General features: G+C 39.6%; 1 protein-coding gene and 1 pseudogene across 2 annotated transcripts; one reads left to right on the plus strand and one right to left on the minus strand.

Moving 5' to 3' along the window:
* The first annotated feature begins 3545 nt into the window (after nucleotides 1-3545).
* On the plus strand, nucleotides 3546-10829 carry LOC149109914 (uncharacterized; annotated as a pseudogene). Its single transcript, XR_016208499.1, has 7 exons — nucleotides 3546-4635; nucleotides 5734-6023; nucleotides 6568-7044; nucleotides 7125-7349; nucleotides 7554-7785; nucleotides 8325-8377; nucleotides 8811-10829. The product of XR_016208499.1 is annotated as an uncharacterized LOC149109914 (transcript).
* Nucleotides 10830-10879: 50 nt separating this feature from the next.
* On the minus strand, nucleotides 10880-12576 carry LOC149109915 (uncharacterized). Its single transcript, XM_089293853.1, has 2 exons — nucleotides 12177-12576; nucleotides 10880-11750 (listed from the first exon to the last, which is right to left on the minus strand). Exons 1-2 carry the CDS (start codon nucleotides 12429-12431, stop codon nucleotides 10995-10997), a joined length of 1011 nt encoding a protein of 336 aa, XP_089149979.1. The 5' UTR covers nucleotides 12432-12576; the 3' UTR covers nucleotides 10880-10994.
* Nucleotides 12577-15056: the final 2480 nt, after the last annotated feature.

Consider the following 15056-nt stretch of genomic DNA (forward strand, 5'->3'; position numbering starts at 1 on the left):
GAAAACATCCACGCAACGCGTGAGAAACATCCGAAGAAGAACTGGGTACAGTCGTACATGTACCATGTTTCAAAATAACTTAAGGTATAAGGCATATATGATGGAATCACTCTCTTACCTTGATCTTCTCTTACTACAGTATGATGTCACAATTTGTGCCCTGTGACCCTCCGTTATAGCCACCTCCGTTTAGTTGAATCGAAGTGGCTGTAGGTTTCTGAAATAAATTACTAAATTACGAAACAGTGTTGAGGCCAGTAAAGTGAGTTCGTTTTAATCCATTGGGTAAGCAAACTCATGACTCAAAGGTGGTTCAGGGGAGGGGGGTTGGGTTAAACGGATGGAACTCTAAACTTTTTTTAATACGCGTATATAATTTAAGAGAAAATGTTTTCTCGGCTGTGGTAGATTTGCAAATCCTATAATTAATATAGTCTAAATCGATACTGAAGTATTAAAAACTGATACTAGAATGTAAATGGGTACTAGTTCCGCAATGTTGCCAAAGATTTTTGTAAAGAAGGCGTAATCTTGCTTTGCATGCCACTCAAAACCACGGTGGTTGCTACTATAATTTCAAATGATGTGGGGAGAATCCCGACATATCAAATGTATCGGCGAGAGATGAATGAAATCATCCTCCCATTCCCTTCATCCCTGATAACTGTTCAAGAGGAAGGGGGGTGGTGGGGGGGAGGGTGTGGGTGGTTGTTGTTAAAATCCTCTTTCGATATATCAAGGCTTTTTGCCGTTGATATGACAGCCGTGAACTTGCTCCACATGAAAATACCTTCTTTATCTCATTAAGACTATGTATTTTCAACTTGTTCTCCGTCTATCGCAGAGACCTGACAGGAAATCACATTCAGAATTTACCACAGGATATCTTCTCCTCTTTGGAGAACTTGAGATACCTGTAAGTATATCCATTATCTTTGTTTTTTGTTTAACAATCATTACAACTGCTAGCCTTGCTTTTTGCAAATGTCTACTCGGATTATTATTATTTATTATTTTATTATTATTTTAGTAGGAAAACAATCATTTCAAAATAGTTGTTTAAGAAATAGAAAACAGGTTATACTTTCCGTTATAGATAACATCAAAATGTGGTCAGAACATCGGTGACACACTCTGCAATCGTCTCGTGTGCCACTTTTTTCTTTTGCTGTTAAAACATTTTCATGTCATTGGTATGATCTACTACTGAAAAGACGAGGGGCAACATGGAATATATATGGATTTTTTCCTTTTTTACAACAACTTTTAACTCTATCACGTGCTAATTGGCCAATTGTTATAAAAGTATCGACACAGATGACGCGATCATGTGGAGTCTATCTTTTTTGTTGAGGGTCGACGATCGAGGGTTACATGTTGAAGGTCGAGTGTGGCGGGTCGAGGGTAATATTTTTTGTTTTCTGGGTTTGTTGTTTTGCTCGTTGGTGTAGGTTTGAATTCTGCCGCTCAGTCGACTCTGGCCATGGTCTACATGTTCCTCCCCAAACTGGTTAAATGTCCACTAACATGATCGCACTTCATTTCACAAACGTCTTTGCTACAACGAGAAAGATAATTTATGTAGTGTTCTCGATTCAGATATCTTTTTGGGTCCCTGACTATTCATTTTTATTAAATTCTCAGCCTCGGATAATGCAATTCTAGCTTTCTGATTGGTTCACTGGATCTCGGTTACCGGCCATTATACCTGCGTTTGACCTTATATGGAAATGAAAGCGGCAAATGTCGCTCGGCATGAGCTTTTTCGCGTGAAGCAAAGGTTCGTCGACAAAAAAAAATGGATGAAAAAAAGCACATTCGGTGAGCTATCTACACAGCAAATACAGCAAATTATGGACAATGCCGACCCAGTAACAACAAAAAAGCCGCAAAGCTCGAGATAAGATTATTTAACGGTATGTATACGTTAAGTTTCCCTTAAAGTTGCAAAATTAAAATATGACCGGCGAGATTTTACGCATTCATGAAGATTATGTAACAAAAACAAATTTTACCTGAACAGAATGGCTTGCTAGTCCTGGTGGCACCAAATTTTCGAAACCGATATAAGAAATGTCAAAAGAAGAACTGAATGTTCAGTTGAAGTGTTTTTACTCGTCTGCGAGGAAGAAAGATGGCACGTATTGCAAAAGTTCATTGATTAAATCCATTAAAGCCGCCAGTTGATCATTTCCTTCGCACGCCGTTGCACAACAAACCGTTTTCCATTATCTCTGACCAGGCAAATAAATTATTAGAGCATATGCATTTGTAAAAGGCCGCAGGAAAACAGGCATAATTGCCGGCGTAGTCCATAAGAAACCAGTTTCCAATGAGCAGATGAGGAAACTGTTCGACTAAGCAAGCTCGGATCGGCCTAGTGCAAGAATCCCGCACAGCTACAGTGGACGACCTAGTTTTATCTCAGTCTCTTTTTTGGCCGACGACGACGACGAAGAGAATCAACGACAGCTAGCGCCAACAATTCTGTCCTTGCGAAATACACCTCAAGGAGTTGAGTGTTTTGAGCTGAACCGAAGTAAGCCCGGTTCTTTACCGGCCACGAAAAACCACCAGGGTGGCCTCGGAGATTCTGAAGATGAATCTGACGCTAAGATAGTTTCTGTCCTTGACTCTAAACTGACCAACAATGAGCTCCACACTTGCAGCTCGAAATGCCAAGGCTTTCAAAGCAAGGGAATCCTGAGAGAGATCTTGTCGAGAATAATTTTGGCACAACGTCTGTGTCACATGGCGATCAAAGTTTTCCGCAGCATTATTACGATGGCAATGTGCAAGTACACAATTATTTAGCTCTTCTCCATGACTCGAACTCGAACGCTTTTCAAACTTTCTGGCCAAGTTTATATCTCCTTCATTTGATAGACGTTTCTTGAATTCTATTTGATTGCAATTTCATTCAGTAAATTCGTTTGCTTCGCTCTCAAATTTTTCATTCAACTAATTTTACAAACGGCGCGCATGTCATGTGATTTCCCACTTGTTGTTGTTTTTGTCACATCGACTTCCGGTCGTTTTGTAAAATTAAAACCCAATAAAATTAAGCTTTATTTCCAAGAATACAAACGCACCGAATTTAATAAAACAATTATTCCATTCGCGCTTGTTGGATATGAGATTGGTTATAGCCAACTCGGCCCTACGGGCCTCGTTGGCTATTTACCATCTCATATCCAACGCGCGCTCAAGGAATAATTGTTAAATAACCTTCTATAACATCAGGAGCCATAATCGGGGACGGAGACCGTAAGTCTTGGGATCCGCGCGAACCCCCCCGCGAACCCATGATATGGGACAATTTTTCTATTTTTAGAACAAATTGCGCCATCATGACGTCATATATCCGCGCGGATCCACGCACATGTCGGGGGCTCTCGCGCGGATGTTGTCATGTTGCCTGATCAAATGGTGAGAGTTGAGAGATTTGTACAGCAATGGCAGGGTTTGACAGCTGTAAATAACTTGAAATGGAAGTCGATAGCTCAGTTAAACGAGTAAATGATTCAAATTTGGAGGAAATCAGTTCAGCCACACAGCAAAAGAGGGTGAAAACGATGTTTGAGACACTCTGGAGTGACACGAACAGTGGGAAACCATTTCAGGTGCGCAAGTCGCTTGGTTTTATATTTGTAACTTTTAGTTACACGGCATCGGTTTTCACGCTCTTTTCCGAACTTTCGGGACTAAAATAAGTTAATTGACACTGAATGTATTTCAATTATGTCCAGGTTGGTAAACTTAACCTTCGTGCACACATTCTTGCTAAGAGCAACGAATTAAGATCTCTTGAAGCCCTCGCAGCAGATCTCCTGGATCCCAGAGTAGAGGTTCGTGTCGAGGTTGTGGGAAAAAGTGGAAAGCCATCCCTGGTTGTCGTGAAGAAACAGAAAGCTACTCTCTCTGACGACGTGCCTTTTGACGACGTGCGACTCGTTGTTGATGCAAATGGTGAATATCGTTTGTTTGTGTATCACTTTGAGCTCGTAAGAAGGGGCACGATGAATATTAAGCAGTCGGAACAACTGAGAAATGCAATAAACGAAGTCGCCGAGAATTGTCCTTGCCCTGGAGTGGACATTAAGATAACTGGCCAGCAGGATTATCTGTCCTCAGAAGTAGAAGAACAGACCCTTCCTTGGCGCAGAGTTTTGTCAAGAAATTGCGCGCGAGTGATAAAAAATGCCCAATCTGAGAGTGGAAGGAAGTGTCGATGCTGTTACAAAATGGAACAGAAACTGTCAGAACGCCTTAACCAAAAGAAGTCTCTGACTCAAGAAGACGTAAGGAGCAGACAGTCTGCGTCATCCAAAGTTCGCTTCAGTTGCCTCAGTCCAAAGAGCCAAAGTAAGCGATTGAAAAATGTGCAGCAATCAAGGAAAAACATGGCAAAACAGGTCAGACGATACAGAAAGAAGTTCTCCGTTTTACTGTCCGATACACATAGCTCTGACTTGGACAAATTGATGGAGAGAGTTGAAAGTACACCCATGGGAAGAAAGGAATTTGAAAAATGTGTGGCGGACGCTGATCGTTTCCGACCCGGTGCAGGACATGTCTTGCGTGAGATATGGGATTCGGACAAAGCGAATTTCCGGAAAGATCAGAGGAAAAACGGTAAGGTTTAGTAGGGTATGTAATTCGACCTACATGCGTCAGGCAGCACTCTCAAATGCTACATTGTAAATTGGTCCGAAGATGATAGGAAATTAAGAGGAATTATCAGTAATTGTGCATGAGAATTAGTAAGCAAATAACTTAAGGGATGCCGTAAGTGACAAGTTCACTCCACAGCACATGTATATCTGTCATGAACACCCCTGGTGTGTTTCTATTCATCCACTGTTCCAGCTCCCCCCCCCTCTCAAACCCCCCCCCCCCCAAAGTTAGGGGGCATAGGGCCCGGGGGGGTACTCCCCTATATGGGCTATATAGGTATGTGCTGCGGGATAGGGTATGGTTTTTTGAGGTTCTCGATCCTTAAATAGGGTATCATTTTCACCCATGTTGGCATGGTGTCCCAGTGTGATCCTTAGATAGGGTGCCTAAATTGTATAGTCGCTAAAATTGACTCGTTCAAGCTATTGTGAGTTTTTGTTCTTCCCTTGCATAGGATGTCATTTTACAGGTTTGGGCCTTAAATAGGGTATCAATTTTTGTTTGATTCATCCTTAAATAGGGTCAGGATTTAAGACCCTTCGCGACACACAACTATCCGAAATTTATGGGAGTACCCATAGGGCTTCATATGCATGTTGTCTTGCTTAAAGGTGTAAATTTCTGCCTACTGGTCTCACTTAGGGTGTTGGGCAAAATGTCAGAGGAATAAAAGTAGAAAATGTAAATTCCATATTTTTTAATAATTTGGTATCTTTCAAGAGGGTAAAAATAGCTTGAGCCAGGCCACTGGTCTCCTTCAAGGGTTTAATTCAAAATTTCTGACAAACATCCCTGTCTGTTCTAGAACAGCAATAACAAATGCTGTTAATTAATGTGCATGTATGTATGTGGAGGGCTTTTTCTTCTGGATCCATCTTATGATCAGAAGGGAGTCTGTTGCAAACTTGTCCAGCATTAAAATTTGAAATCCTGTATTGTCCACATATTTAGATGGGCATGCAAAGAATAACCCAGTAGCTTGGTGGTTCTTTTACATATAGCTCATGCCTTTTTCATTAATATATGTTTCTCCTTATTATACACATTCTATTATAGGATATGGACATCGATCTAATCGTTGGACGCAAGCGTCTTGGCGAGTGGCTCTTGCCATTTACGCACGCTGCCCGGCCCTGTTTGATGACCTCAAGAAGCTGGATATTCTCCAGCTACCATGCAGGAGGTCCTTGGAGAGGGTAATGGCAAAGAGAACAGTAGAGGATGGTATCCATGAAGAAAGAATCATCGAGCAACTTTGTTTGTTTAATCAATTTAAAACTACTGCAGTCCTCAGTGGAAGACCAGAGCCACTGGGAGTTGGAGAGCTCCTTTTTGATGAGACAAAGGTGAATAGAGGGTATTCCCTTTGTTAACATCATAACAGCCAAATTGGTGTACCTTATTTAAAAAGGAATTTTGACTATCTTCCTTTGCTTGGTACGTCTGCATGGCTGCAATCAATGATGTTATTTGAATCCTACAGGGCTCATTGAGCATGAATTAATGCACCTTATTTAAATTTTAAGTGTTTTTTTTTGTTTTTGCTGTCTTGTTGGAGCAGTATTAACTGAGTTAAATTTGACTAAATTAATTATAGTTGTTCCAATTTCATATTTTAACAACTAGCTGGCTCAATATACAATTTTGCCAGACCCCTTTTATTATTGCATTTACTCAACTTAAGTTGTCGTTAGTTTAAATTAAATTATTACTTTCAGATCCATTCAATGATTCAAAACTGTTGTTGGATTGGTAAAGCCTTTAATCCTGATTTATCACCATAATCCCTAAAATGGAAAGTAAATACCAATCAGTTAACTGGCTATAGTTTGAAATTATTTTTAACTGAAATTTCAGACCATGAAATGCTTTTAAAATTGTAATTAACAGGTGCAGAGTAAGATCCAGATCCGTTGCACAGATGGTGTCGCCATTGGTTATGCAATGAGTGAAAATGACTGGTCATGTCTCCATGATGTTTATGAGTCCCTGTTTGCCTCAGAAAATGGAATTGGTCAAAAAGCAAGTTATGTTCTTCAGACCTACTGGCGGGATTTGACATCTGGGTTCGAGTTTGCTGGGCCTTACTTTCTCCGTGAAGTACCCCTGGATGGAAAGTTCCTACATGACATCATCTTTAAGGTGATCAGTACCCTTGAAAAGTACCGGTTCCGTGTCATTCTATTGGTTGGTGATGGAGCTTCCTGTAACTTAGCGCTTTTCAAGAGGCTATGTGGCTATGCAAATGAGTAGCTCCCAGTAGAAGACAGTGGTGATGAGCAATACCGGTTCAAGGCCAGTTTCATCAATCCATTCAGCACCAGATCAGACAAAACCTGCTTTGTCATGATATGCCCTGCTCACCAGGTATGGCCTTCTAATTTAATTATTCTCGTAGTGTGTGCAATTTGTAACACCTGGGTGTTATTGTTTCTTGTATTTTCCAGTTAAAGAACGTCATTGCAGCTTTGTACAGGTCAAGGAACAAGGGGAAAAAAGCTTTTGAGAAGGGAGGTACTACTTTTGGCTGGCAGCCAATAATTGATCAATACCACAAGGATCAAGAGAGATCTGCAAAAGGACTTGGTAAGCGTGTTCCTGGTCTGAGGTATAGCTATGTGCAACGTGACTGCTGGACAAGACTGAATGTTATGCCTGCAAAAATAATGCAGGTAAGAGAGGAAAATTAGTGTAATTTTGTAGAACTTTATAGATCCTTAGCTTGAAAATGATAGAAGAATGATAATTTATGCCACACATGCACATACTGGCAGGAATTAATGTTACAAATATTTGTTTTACAATTTAGATGAAGCCTCCAATTTTATGAACGAAAGAGTGATAAGTGGTTTTGTTTACTTTTACATTTTCTACAGCAACGTTATATGATTGCAGCCTTGGAAGAATATGCAAGTTTGAGTAGTGACGGCCCAGAAAACTGTGATGTTGTGAAAGAAACTGCAAGGTACCTACAAGCATGCCACCTCATTTTTGAAAAGGGAATCCTTAGCCATGTGTTTATAAGATCCAATGAGTCGGCTGTATTCAAAAACATACAACAGGGATGGAGATATTTTGAAGAATGGGCAGATGAGCACAACAACACAGGTATGTATACATCAAAAACTTTATTCAGTTAACATAAGTTGTTTGCCCAGTTAAGGTACTATTAATACAGGCATCATATAAAGAAACAATAAAAAGATTAAAAGTCAAGCAATTGGGTAAGGTCAGGTAAGGTAAGGTAATTTATTTTACGTCAAGAACACGGGGAGTGGTTGCCCAAGTCTCCCGAGCCAGGGGGTCACTTCACCTGGCTGTCCTTATAGTTAAAAATGAAGGTCAGTCTGGTTGATGATGATGTGATTCAAATGTTTAACATTCAACATTTGGATCAATAAGTGTCAATCACATTCACATTTTTTTATTAGATCTCTGTTTTTACTTGGCCACTTGAAAGCAACACTTTCATGGGAATATCAATAACTGTATGCTAGTTAACCAGTAAACCAGGTCATAATAAACATAACACCAAAATACTGTAATTAATGATATTTACAGTACATCCCTCTTTCTGATCCCTCATCCCTAACTTTTTGGGGTGGCAAACTGGACTATGTCTCAGTTGTCCTTTTAATTCTTTGCAGAATATGTGGACAACTCCAAACGAGCACGTGCAGCAAAGTTTTTAGCATGGCAGGTATTGCAGATTAAAGATTAATTATATATTAACATTTCTTGTTTACTTGTTCTTGAATGTACATTTAAAAGATCACATTACATCGCTCCTGGTCCTTGGAGGGAAGACAAGTGTTCCCTTTAATGGGGCAATAGTATATATTATATTTAATTATTGTATGTAGCAGCTGGGACTATGACTAATATCTAATGCCTTCTTACAGGATGTTTCTGGCTAAAGATGATTAAAAAAGCAGTCAATTGTAAAAGACACAACCACATCAGCTTTGCTGCAAAACATTTATCATGTATCAATAAAAGTTGTACAATAGAAGTATTATTATTATAATTATTATTTAACAATATATATGTGAATGTGAGCTGGGATCAGTTGTTTAGTAAGCCCTTAATGGTATTTCTTATTTAGCTTGCCTTTTTAATTTCTTTCCTTCTAGACATTTGACCTTCAAAGAGTCATGGTCTTTGGATTTAAACAGTTCTCATCATACTTTTTTGAGAATTTTCCTGGATACACACTGTCTCCATTGCGGCTCTCGATAAGTCGCCTTGAATCCCTTTTTGGCACACTCAAGTTCCATGCCCATGGTTCTCTAAGTGCAGGGAATTATGGGTCATCTCTTGGAAGGATTCAGTTGAGACAGGAGCTGAAGCTCACTGCTAGAGCCACAAGCCATGATCAGAAGGGTTACCGGGACCAAGAGGTCTATATATCTGGCCCCACAAGTGTGTCCACATTGAACACTGATCATCAACAGCCTTACATTGAAATCATGGCACATTTTGTTCCTTATGGTTATCAGGGTGTTAAAGAATTTATTTTTCCATACCAAATTTCTCAAAGCACTTTTCAGGGTAGGCAAGGTAGCTCTGCATGCACCCTAATAGCCCTTGTAATGGGTTTCAAATTCTCCTCTGGGTTGATTGGTGAACCAAAGAAAGTTCTTGAAGAGGGTTGGTTTGGCCATGTGGTATCAAGTATTTCTGAGGGCAATAAAATCTTTGATGAGTGCTTTTCTGCTGCAGGAGTTGGTGGGCTTGATGTAGAAGATGCATTTAGCTCTGTTGGAGATGATCTACATCTCCTTTCCTATGAGGATCCCAAAGATTTTTTTATTAATGGTAATAACTTCCAGGATGTCATTTCAAATGTCAGGGAACGGGCAAACATGAAAAGGAAATCAGTTGGTATCTTTGTATCTGGTGGGAGGACTGTAGTAGTTTTAGTTTGGGAAAATGGGGCATGTGCAATTTTCGATAGCCACAGGCATTTACAGTATGGGTGTATTCTCTCCCATTCCCTACCGTCCAAAGAAAATGAGTTGATATTGTGGCTAGCCAAGACATCCCAGAAATTTTACAGCACCTCAATACAGTATGCCTAAATTACTTAGGTGGAGTACAACGGATAAATGTAGTACATGTCAAAATGTGCCTTGTCATTTTAGAAGAAAAAAGTACATTTAGTATAGTTTAGTCAGCTAAAAACTGTTGTGTGGCAGAAGTTTAAGTACACTGATTTCTCCTCCGAGCATTTCTTTTTGGTTGTAGATAATAATTATTATCATAAAAACTCTTTTCAGCCTGGAAGTTCAACTTTTTAACGAAATACTGTCTCATTTTTAAGCTGGCTGTACTTTGCCATTAGTCATCAGTCACCATTTTACATAGGAACAAGAAAATGTCACACTGTAAATATAATAATAATTATTAATAGTCTTGTAAAGTCATTCAGCACATTTCTAAATTATTATCATGGTTCCTTAATGTGGTGAAAATTGATTACCAAACAGCATTTAAAAAAATCATTTAAGAGTCTGCCTTTCAACTATTAGGGGGCAGTAAAAACATAACTGATATATGATTTGGAGGCCCCCCTCCAGCTCTCCTTATGATAATATAAGTCCACCTTTCCATTATTTGAGTACTCCTTACAAAATGTATGTATCAGCGAGAAATATGCCCTACAAGTACTTAGAGCTTTTAATTACATCATACAGATGTTTCAAACCACTTGCAATAGTCTTCATTGCCAAACTATAACTGTTATTCACTAAATATAGATCAGCTCTTAAGATTACAGAAACTGATATTTCAGGTGGCCATGTTATTTGCACGTATGATCCAACTTGTAGTGTATTAAACAATTTTCTTGATCCTTTATTTATTGCATATTTAAAATGGTGTTCATGTAACTTATGAAGCTTGAATCATGCCTGAGAACTAAATAATTATATTTTTGTGCTGTTAAAGACATACAGTCGCTTGATGGGTCGATCATCGAATTCATGCAAATGCATGCAAATTTAGCCCTAGCAACAAAATAACAATAACTTAACAGATATATTTTTTTGGTTAATTTTTCTGTAGCCCTTACACTTACTGAGTTTGAGTACCAATGTACCTGACTAGCTGAGTGTAGCTCTCAATAAAAGGACCAACCTTTTAAGCTGTCACTTCTGGTTATTCTTTTGCTGTCATATTTTTGCAGTAAAAATGAGACTTGTCATATTTTATAAGGCAAGCTGGTGCTGCCCCAAGTATAAACCATTACAGTGAGACTACTCGAACCGGGTCACCGCCAAGAAGAAAACTTGTAAGACATTATTAAACATCCTCAATTAAGCACGCTTATCGACGCTGTAAGTTTTCAGCTTGTCCCTCAAGCTTTGGTCGGCTGAAACGACTTTGCCCTCCTGTATCAGTTTTTTCTCTTCTTGAACACTGTAGAATTCCTTAAATCTGGTATTACATATTTTCTTAACTAGCTCTTGCCATATGGAGCAAACCCTAACCTCCTCGACTGGTGCCGTGCACGCCCTATTAGATGCTACCAAAAATAACTCTTGTAGCTCCTCATCAAGAGCAACTGATTGTTTGGTCAGCTTCATAAGGTTTTTCGGATATCTCGTCAGATTTTTTTCAGTCAACATTTCTCTTAATCTTTTATCTAACGTTAACAAAACAACAGTAAACTTACTACTAAAGAAAGTCAACTTTCCTTCGTTCAAAGTTTTTAGACCCAATGGCAAAGATGTTTTCTCCGCTGCAGAACAGACCATTTCAGACATGATTTTTACTTCGGCTGCATAATTATCCTTTGTCGCTTCAGAAACTTTCCTGACTCCTTTCCGTCCGTTAACAATCTTCTCCCTTCCTTTCCGTAGCTTATGCAGCGCCGCCCCAGATACTCTAGCAACGTCCACAAAGTCGGAATCGACAACAGTGTCCGCGCCTTCACTTGCAGTGGTGTGGGTTTTCTGTTTGTCAATGTCAATCTTAATTTGCATGACTGCGCTGTGAAAATTTTCGTAAAGTGCCCAGTAGATGGTGTTAAGAACAACGGCGGCATGAAAGTTGACTTCGTCAGTTTCGTTCTCATGCAATTGAATGGTGGTGACAATTGCCCTTTTCATGTTTTCCCAGAGTTCGGATTCCTCCACGGTCAACAACAATTGGGAACAAATAACTGAAAACGAAGCCCGTTTGTCACTTTTTTTCACCTTAGCGCTGGATATTTCGGTAAAAGCTTTAATTATTTTGGAATAAATATCCCGACAAAACTTCACAAACATTTCCTTAACCGTGTCGCTATTGAGTAGGGTGGACACCATTTGCTTGCGAAGGGGAAATATTGACAAAGATTTTTCATTTCTTAATTCATTTTCGCAGTGTGTTTGTGCACTCAAAACGTAAGATATAAGAGTCTCCTCCAGCCTTTTTACGTCGTTGGTAGAAAGGTATTTTCCAGAACTCTTTTTCCTCTTCTCTTTACTGGACTCATTCCCCTCTTTATTTGTGGCTTTTGGTACCTTTTTTCTCCTTGCATCTTTCTGTCCTCTCCTTGGTGAATCCTCACCCGACATGTCCGACAGATCCTCTCCACTCGATAAGTCGGAAAAGTCACTCCACTCCTCTTCTGAATCATCCTCACCTTCATGGTCTTCATGGTCATTGTCAAGGAAGTTCTCAAGGAGGGCTTGGCTTAAATTAGGAAGCGAAACTGCTGAGAGAAATCCTATATCTGCCTCACTCACGAAGGTAATTTCGGACGCCATTTTTCCCCGCGCGACATCCGCAAAAATCCTCGCAGCATGCACGCGCGTGTGCCGCAGGTGATGGCGCAATTTGTTCTAAAAATAGAATTTTTGTCCCATATCATGGGGACAACCCCAATACTAGAAATGGCGCGCGCTTACGGTCTCCGTCCCCGATTACGGCTCTTGATAACATTCAAAGTCCGGTTTTTCATGTGCCTTCATCACGCTGGATGCATTGGCCGATGTACTAAGGCCATTAACTTTTGAGTGGTTATCCGCGTAGAAATAAATCCAAACATTTAGTTTTGCAATTGTAATTTCTTCAACAAATGATAACACACAGGAATAACCGGAATGTGGTTCGCGTTAATATTTGTATTGATAGTGACAATGTTGTGTCAAAGTGCTTCACTCGCTTCGAATTTCACATTTTCTGCCGGCAAATTTTTCACTGTGGAAAACAAATAAAAACGCCTTCCCTGGCTTCGTTTGCGTACCTTTTCTTCTATGTCGCTGTAGTGGTTTAGGTCATTTTACTACCAATGCGATTTCGTGGAGTGTTGGCTTCATTGTTTTCCAGCGTTACTGACGGACCGCGAGGAGAAATATTGCCATCTGTGAAACAGTACTTGAAATCAGGAGGCAATGGGAGCAATGGAAGCAAATTTACGGCTATTTTCCTCCTTCGGTAAATTCTCTGTCATACGAAACATCTGTGAGATTTTGCCATCTGAATTACTACTCTCCTTTGGTAAACTTGCAGGGCTTTGCGATGGGTCGCGATGAAAAATATCTGTGAGATTTGCGAGCTTAAATAGACTATATATCATGGTTTTCGATGACATCTTGATGGCTAGGCAAAGCGGTCAGAAATTACAGTGTTTGTATAGGAATCCGATGGCAAATAACTTTTTCCAAAATTGAATTTTACACAAGTTGTGAATCGTAACGTTAAACTACTAGGAACAGGATTGTATTTCCAGGTTTAAAGGATGTAGCTTGGCTAGAAGACGCTCGGTTTATTTTTCTAATTTTCCATACATTTGTCTGTAAATTTGGCTGGGTGGACGCGGTTCGCGGGAAAAAAAAAACAGACAAATGTATGGAAAATTAACTGAGCGTCTTCTAGCTAAGCTACATCCTTCAGATCCTTCAAACTTGGTGAATACAATCTTCCACCTAGTATCAGTAGAGGAATTTAAAACATATTGAACATCATGGGTGACAAATTACTCCTTAATTTTGGCGCGAAATTTTAGCATTAATTTATAATTTCACATGTGAAATTATAAAATTGCCGTGGATGATGGCGTTGAGATTTAAGACGGTGACCATTGAAGAAGTTACGGAATTAAAAGAAGCGGCAGAAAACTTAAATACGCGATAGAGCACAATTACCTGGGTGAGGGTTTTTGAGAGGTGGTGTGACGAAAATAGCCTTGACAGATACCTGGAGATGATTCTTCCTGAGAAGTTGAATGAAGTACTCGAGCGGTTTTACGCCTTCGTGTGTAAACAAGACGAAATCGATTACGAACGTGGGTCGCTAAAACAGATTATCCAACCACTCAGTCCGGAAAACGGTGGTCAGAAAGCTGGAGGCCTAGGGAGTTCCAAAATCCGAAATAATAACAACAAATGGCCATCGACAAGAATAAAGCGTTGAAGCCTACAACCACGGGAACGAAGACGAGCAGCCGACAACTGTCTAGCATCATTGATGGCAAAGAAATCCACTTTAACCAGACAACCAGTCGAGTTCCCCTTCAGCCGCTAATCCAGTCCCCTGCAGCGGTGGGCAATGGCCACGTCTACAAGCATGCCATGATGTATATAATTTGTCCACAACCGTGTTCCTTGCCAGCTTTGAAGGTTTTTCAACTTTGCATTTTCGCTTGACTTTCATTTAGGCAAGTTTTCTTAGACCATAAAGTAATTTCTTAGTGATAATTTCACTTCAAAACAAACTGTCAAAACTTTATATGGCCTCGTGCAAAATTTTAGTTTCAGCTCATTTCAACGGGTGCCGTTGTCATTTCATTCATCAGTTCATGACGAATTAGAGCCAATCATCTAAGAAAGATTTGACAGTTGTCTTAATTTTGAAACATTATGAACAAGAACGAAGAATTCGAAAGGTATTTTTGAGAAGAAACTCAGAAAATTACGAACTTTAGCAATAATGTATGCTTGAAACTAAAACTATATTCTTCGTAACGTTCTCGATTTTCGATAGAATAAACCAGTAAAAAAGTTACGGTTGTGAACGTCATTTGTAACCCACGATATTAAAGGGTAATCAAATTGTTTTCTTGTGAAATTAGGAAATAATTTCACTTGCGTTTTGTCAAAACGCCTAAAGGCTCGGGAAATTATCAGAATTTTGACAAAACGCGCGTGAAATTATTTCCTAATTTCACTCGTCACCATTTGATTACACATACTAATATGGGGAAATTTTTCAAGCAAAATTTCCTCTACGTGTTTATTTAAAGAACTATTTTTACTCGGGAGAAAGCCAGTTCAAATCCAGTTCTATTTTCGCGGCGGCCGTTTCTAAAGCTGCTATTTCCCTTTTTTTTCTCCTGAAACTCCTGTTTTTCATCTGGATGCCAACTCAACTCTCCACAGAAAAACACTGAC

This window comes from Orbicella faveolata, unplaced genomic scaffold (assembly GCF_042242905.1).
Source record: "Orbicella faveolata isolate gen_17 unplaced genomic scaffold, um_ofav_v1 contig_25, whole genome shotgun sequence".
Taxonomy (NCBI): Eukaryota; Metazoa; Cnidaria; class Anthozoa; order Scleractinia; family Merulinidae; genus Orbicella; species Orbicella faveolata.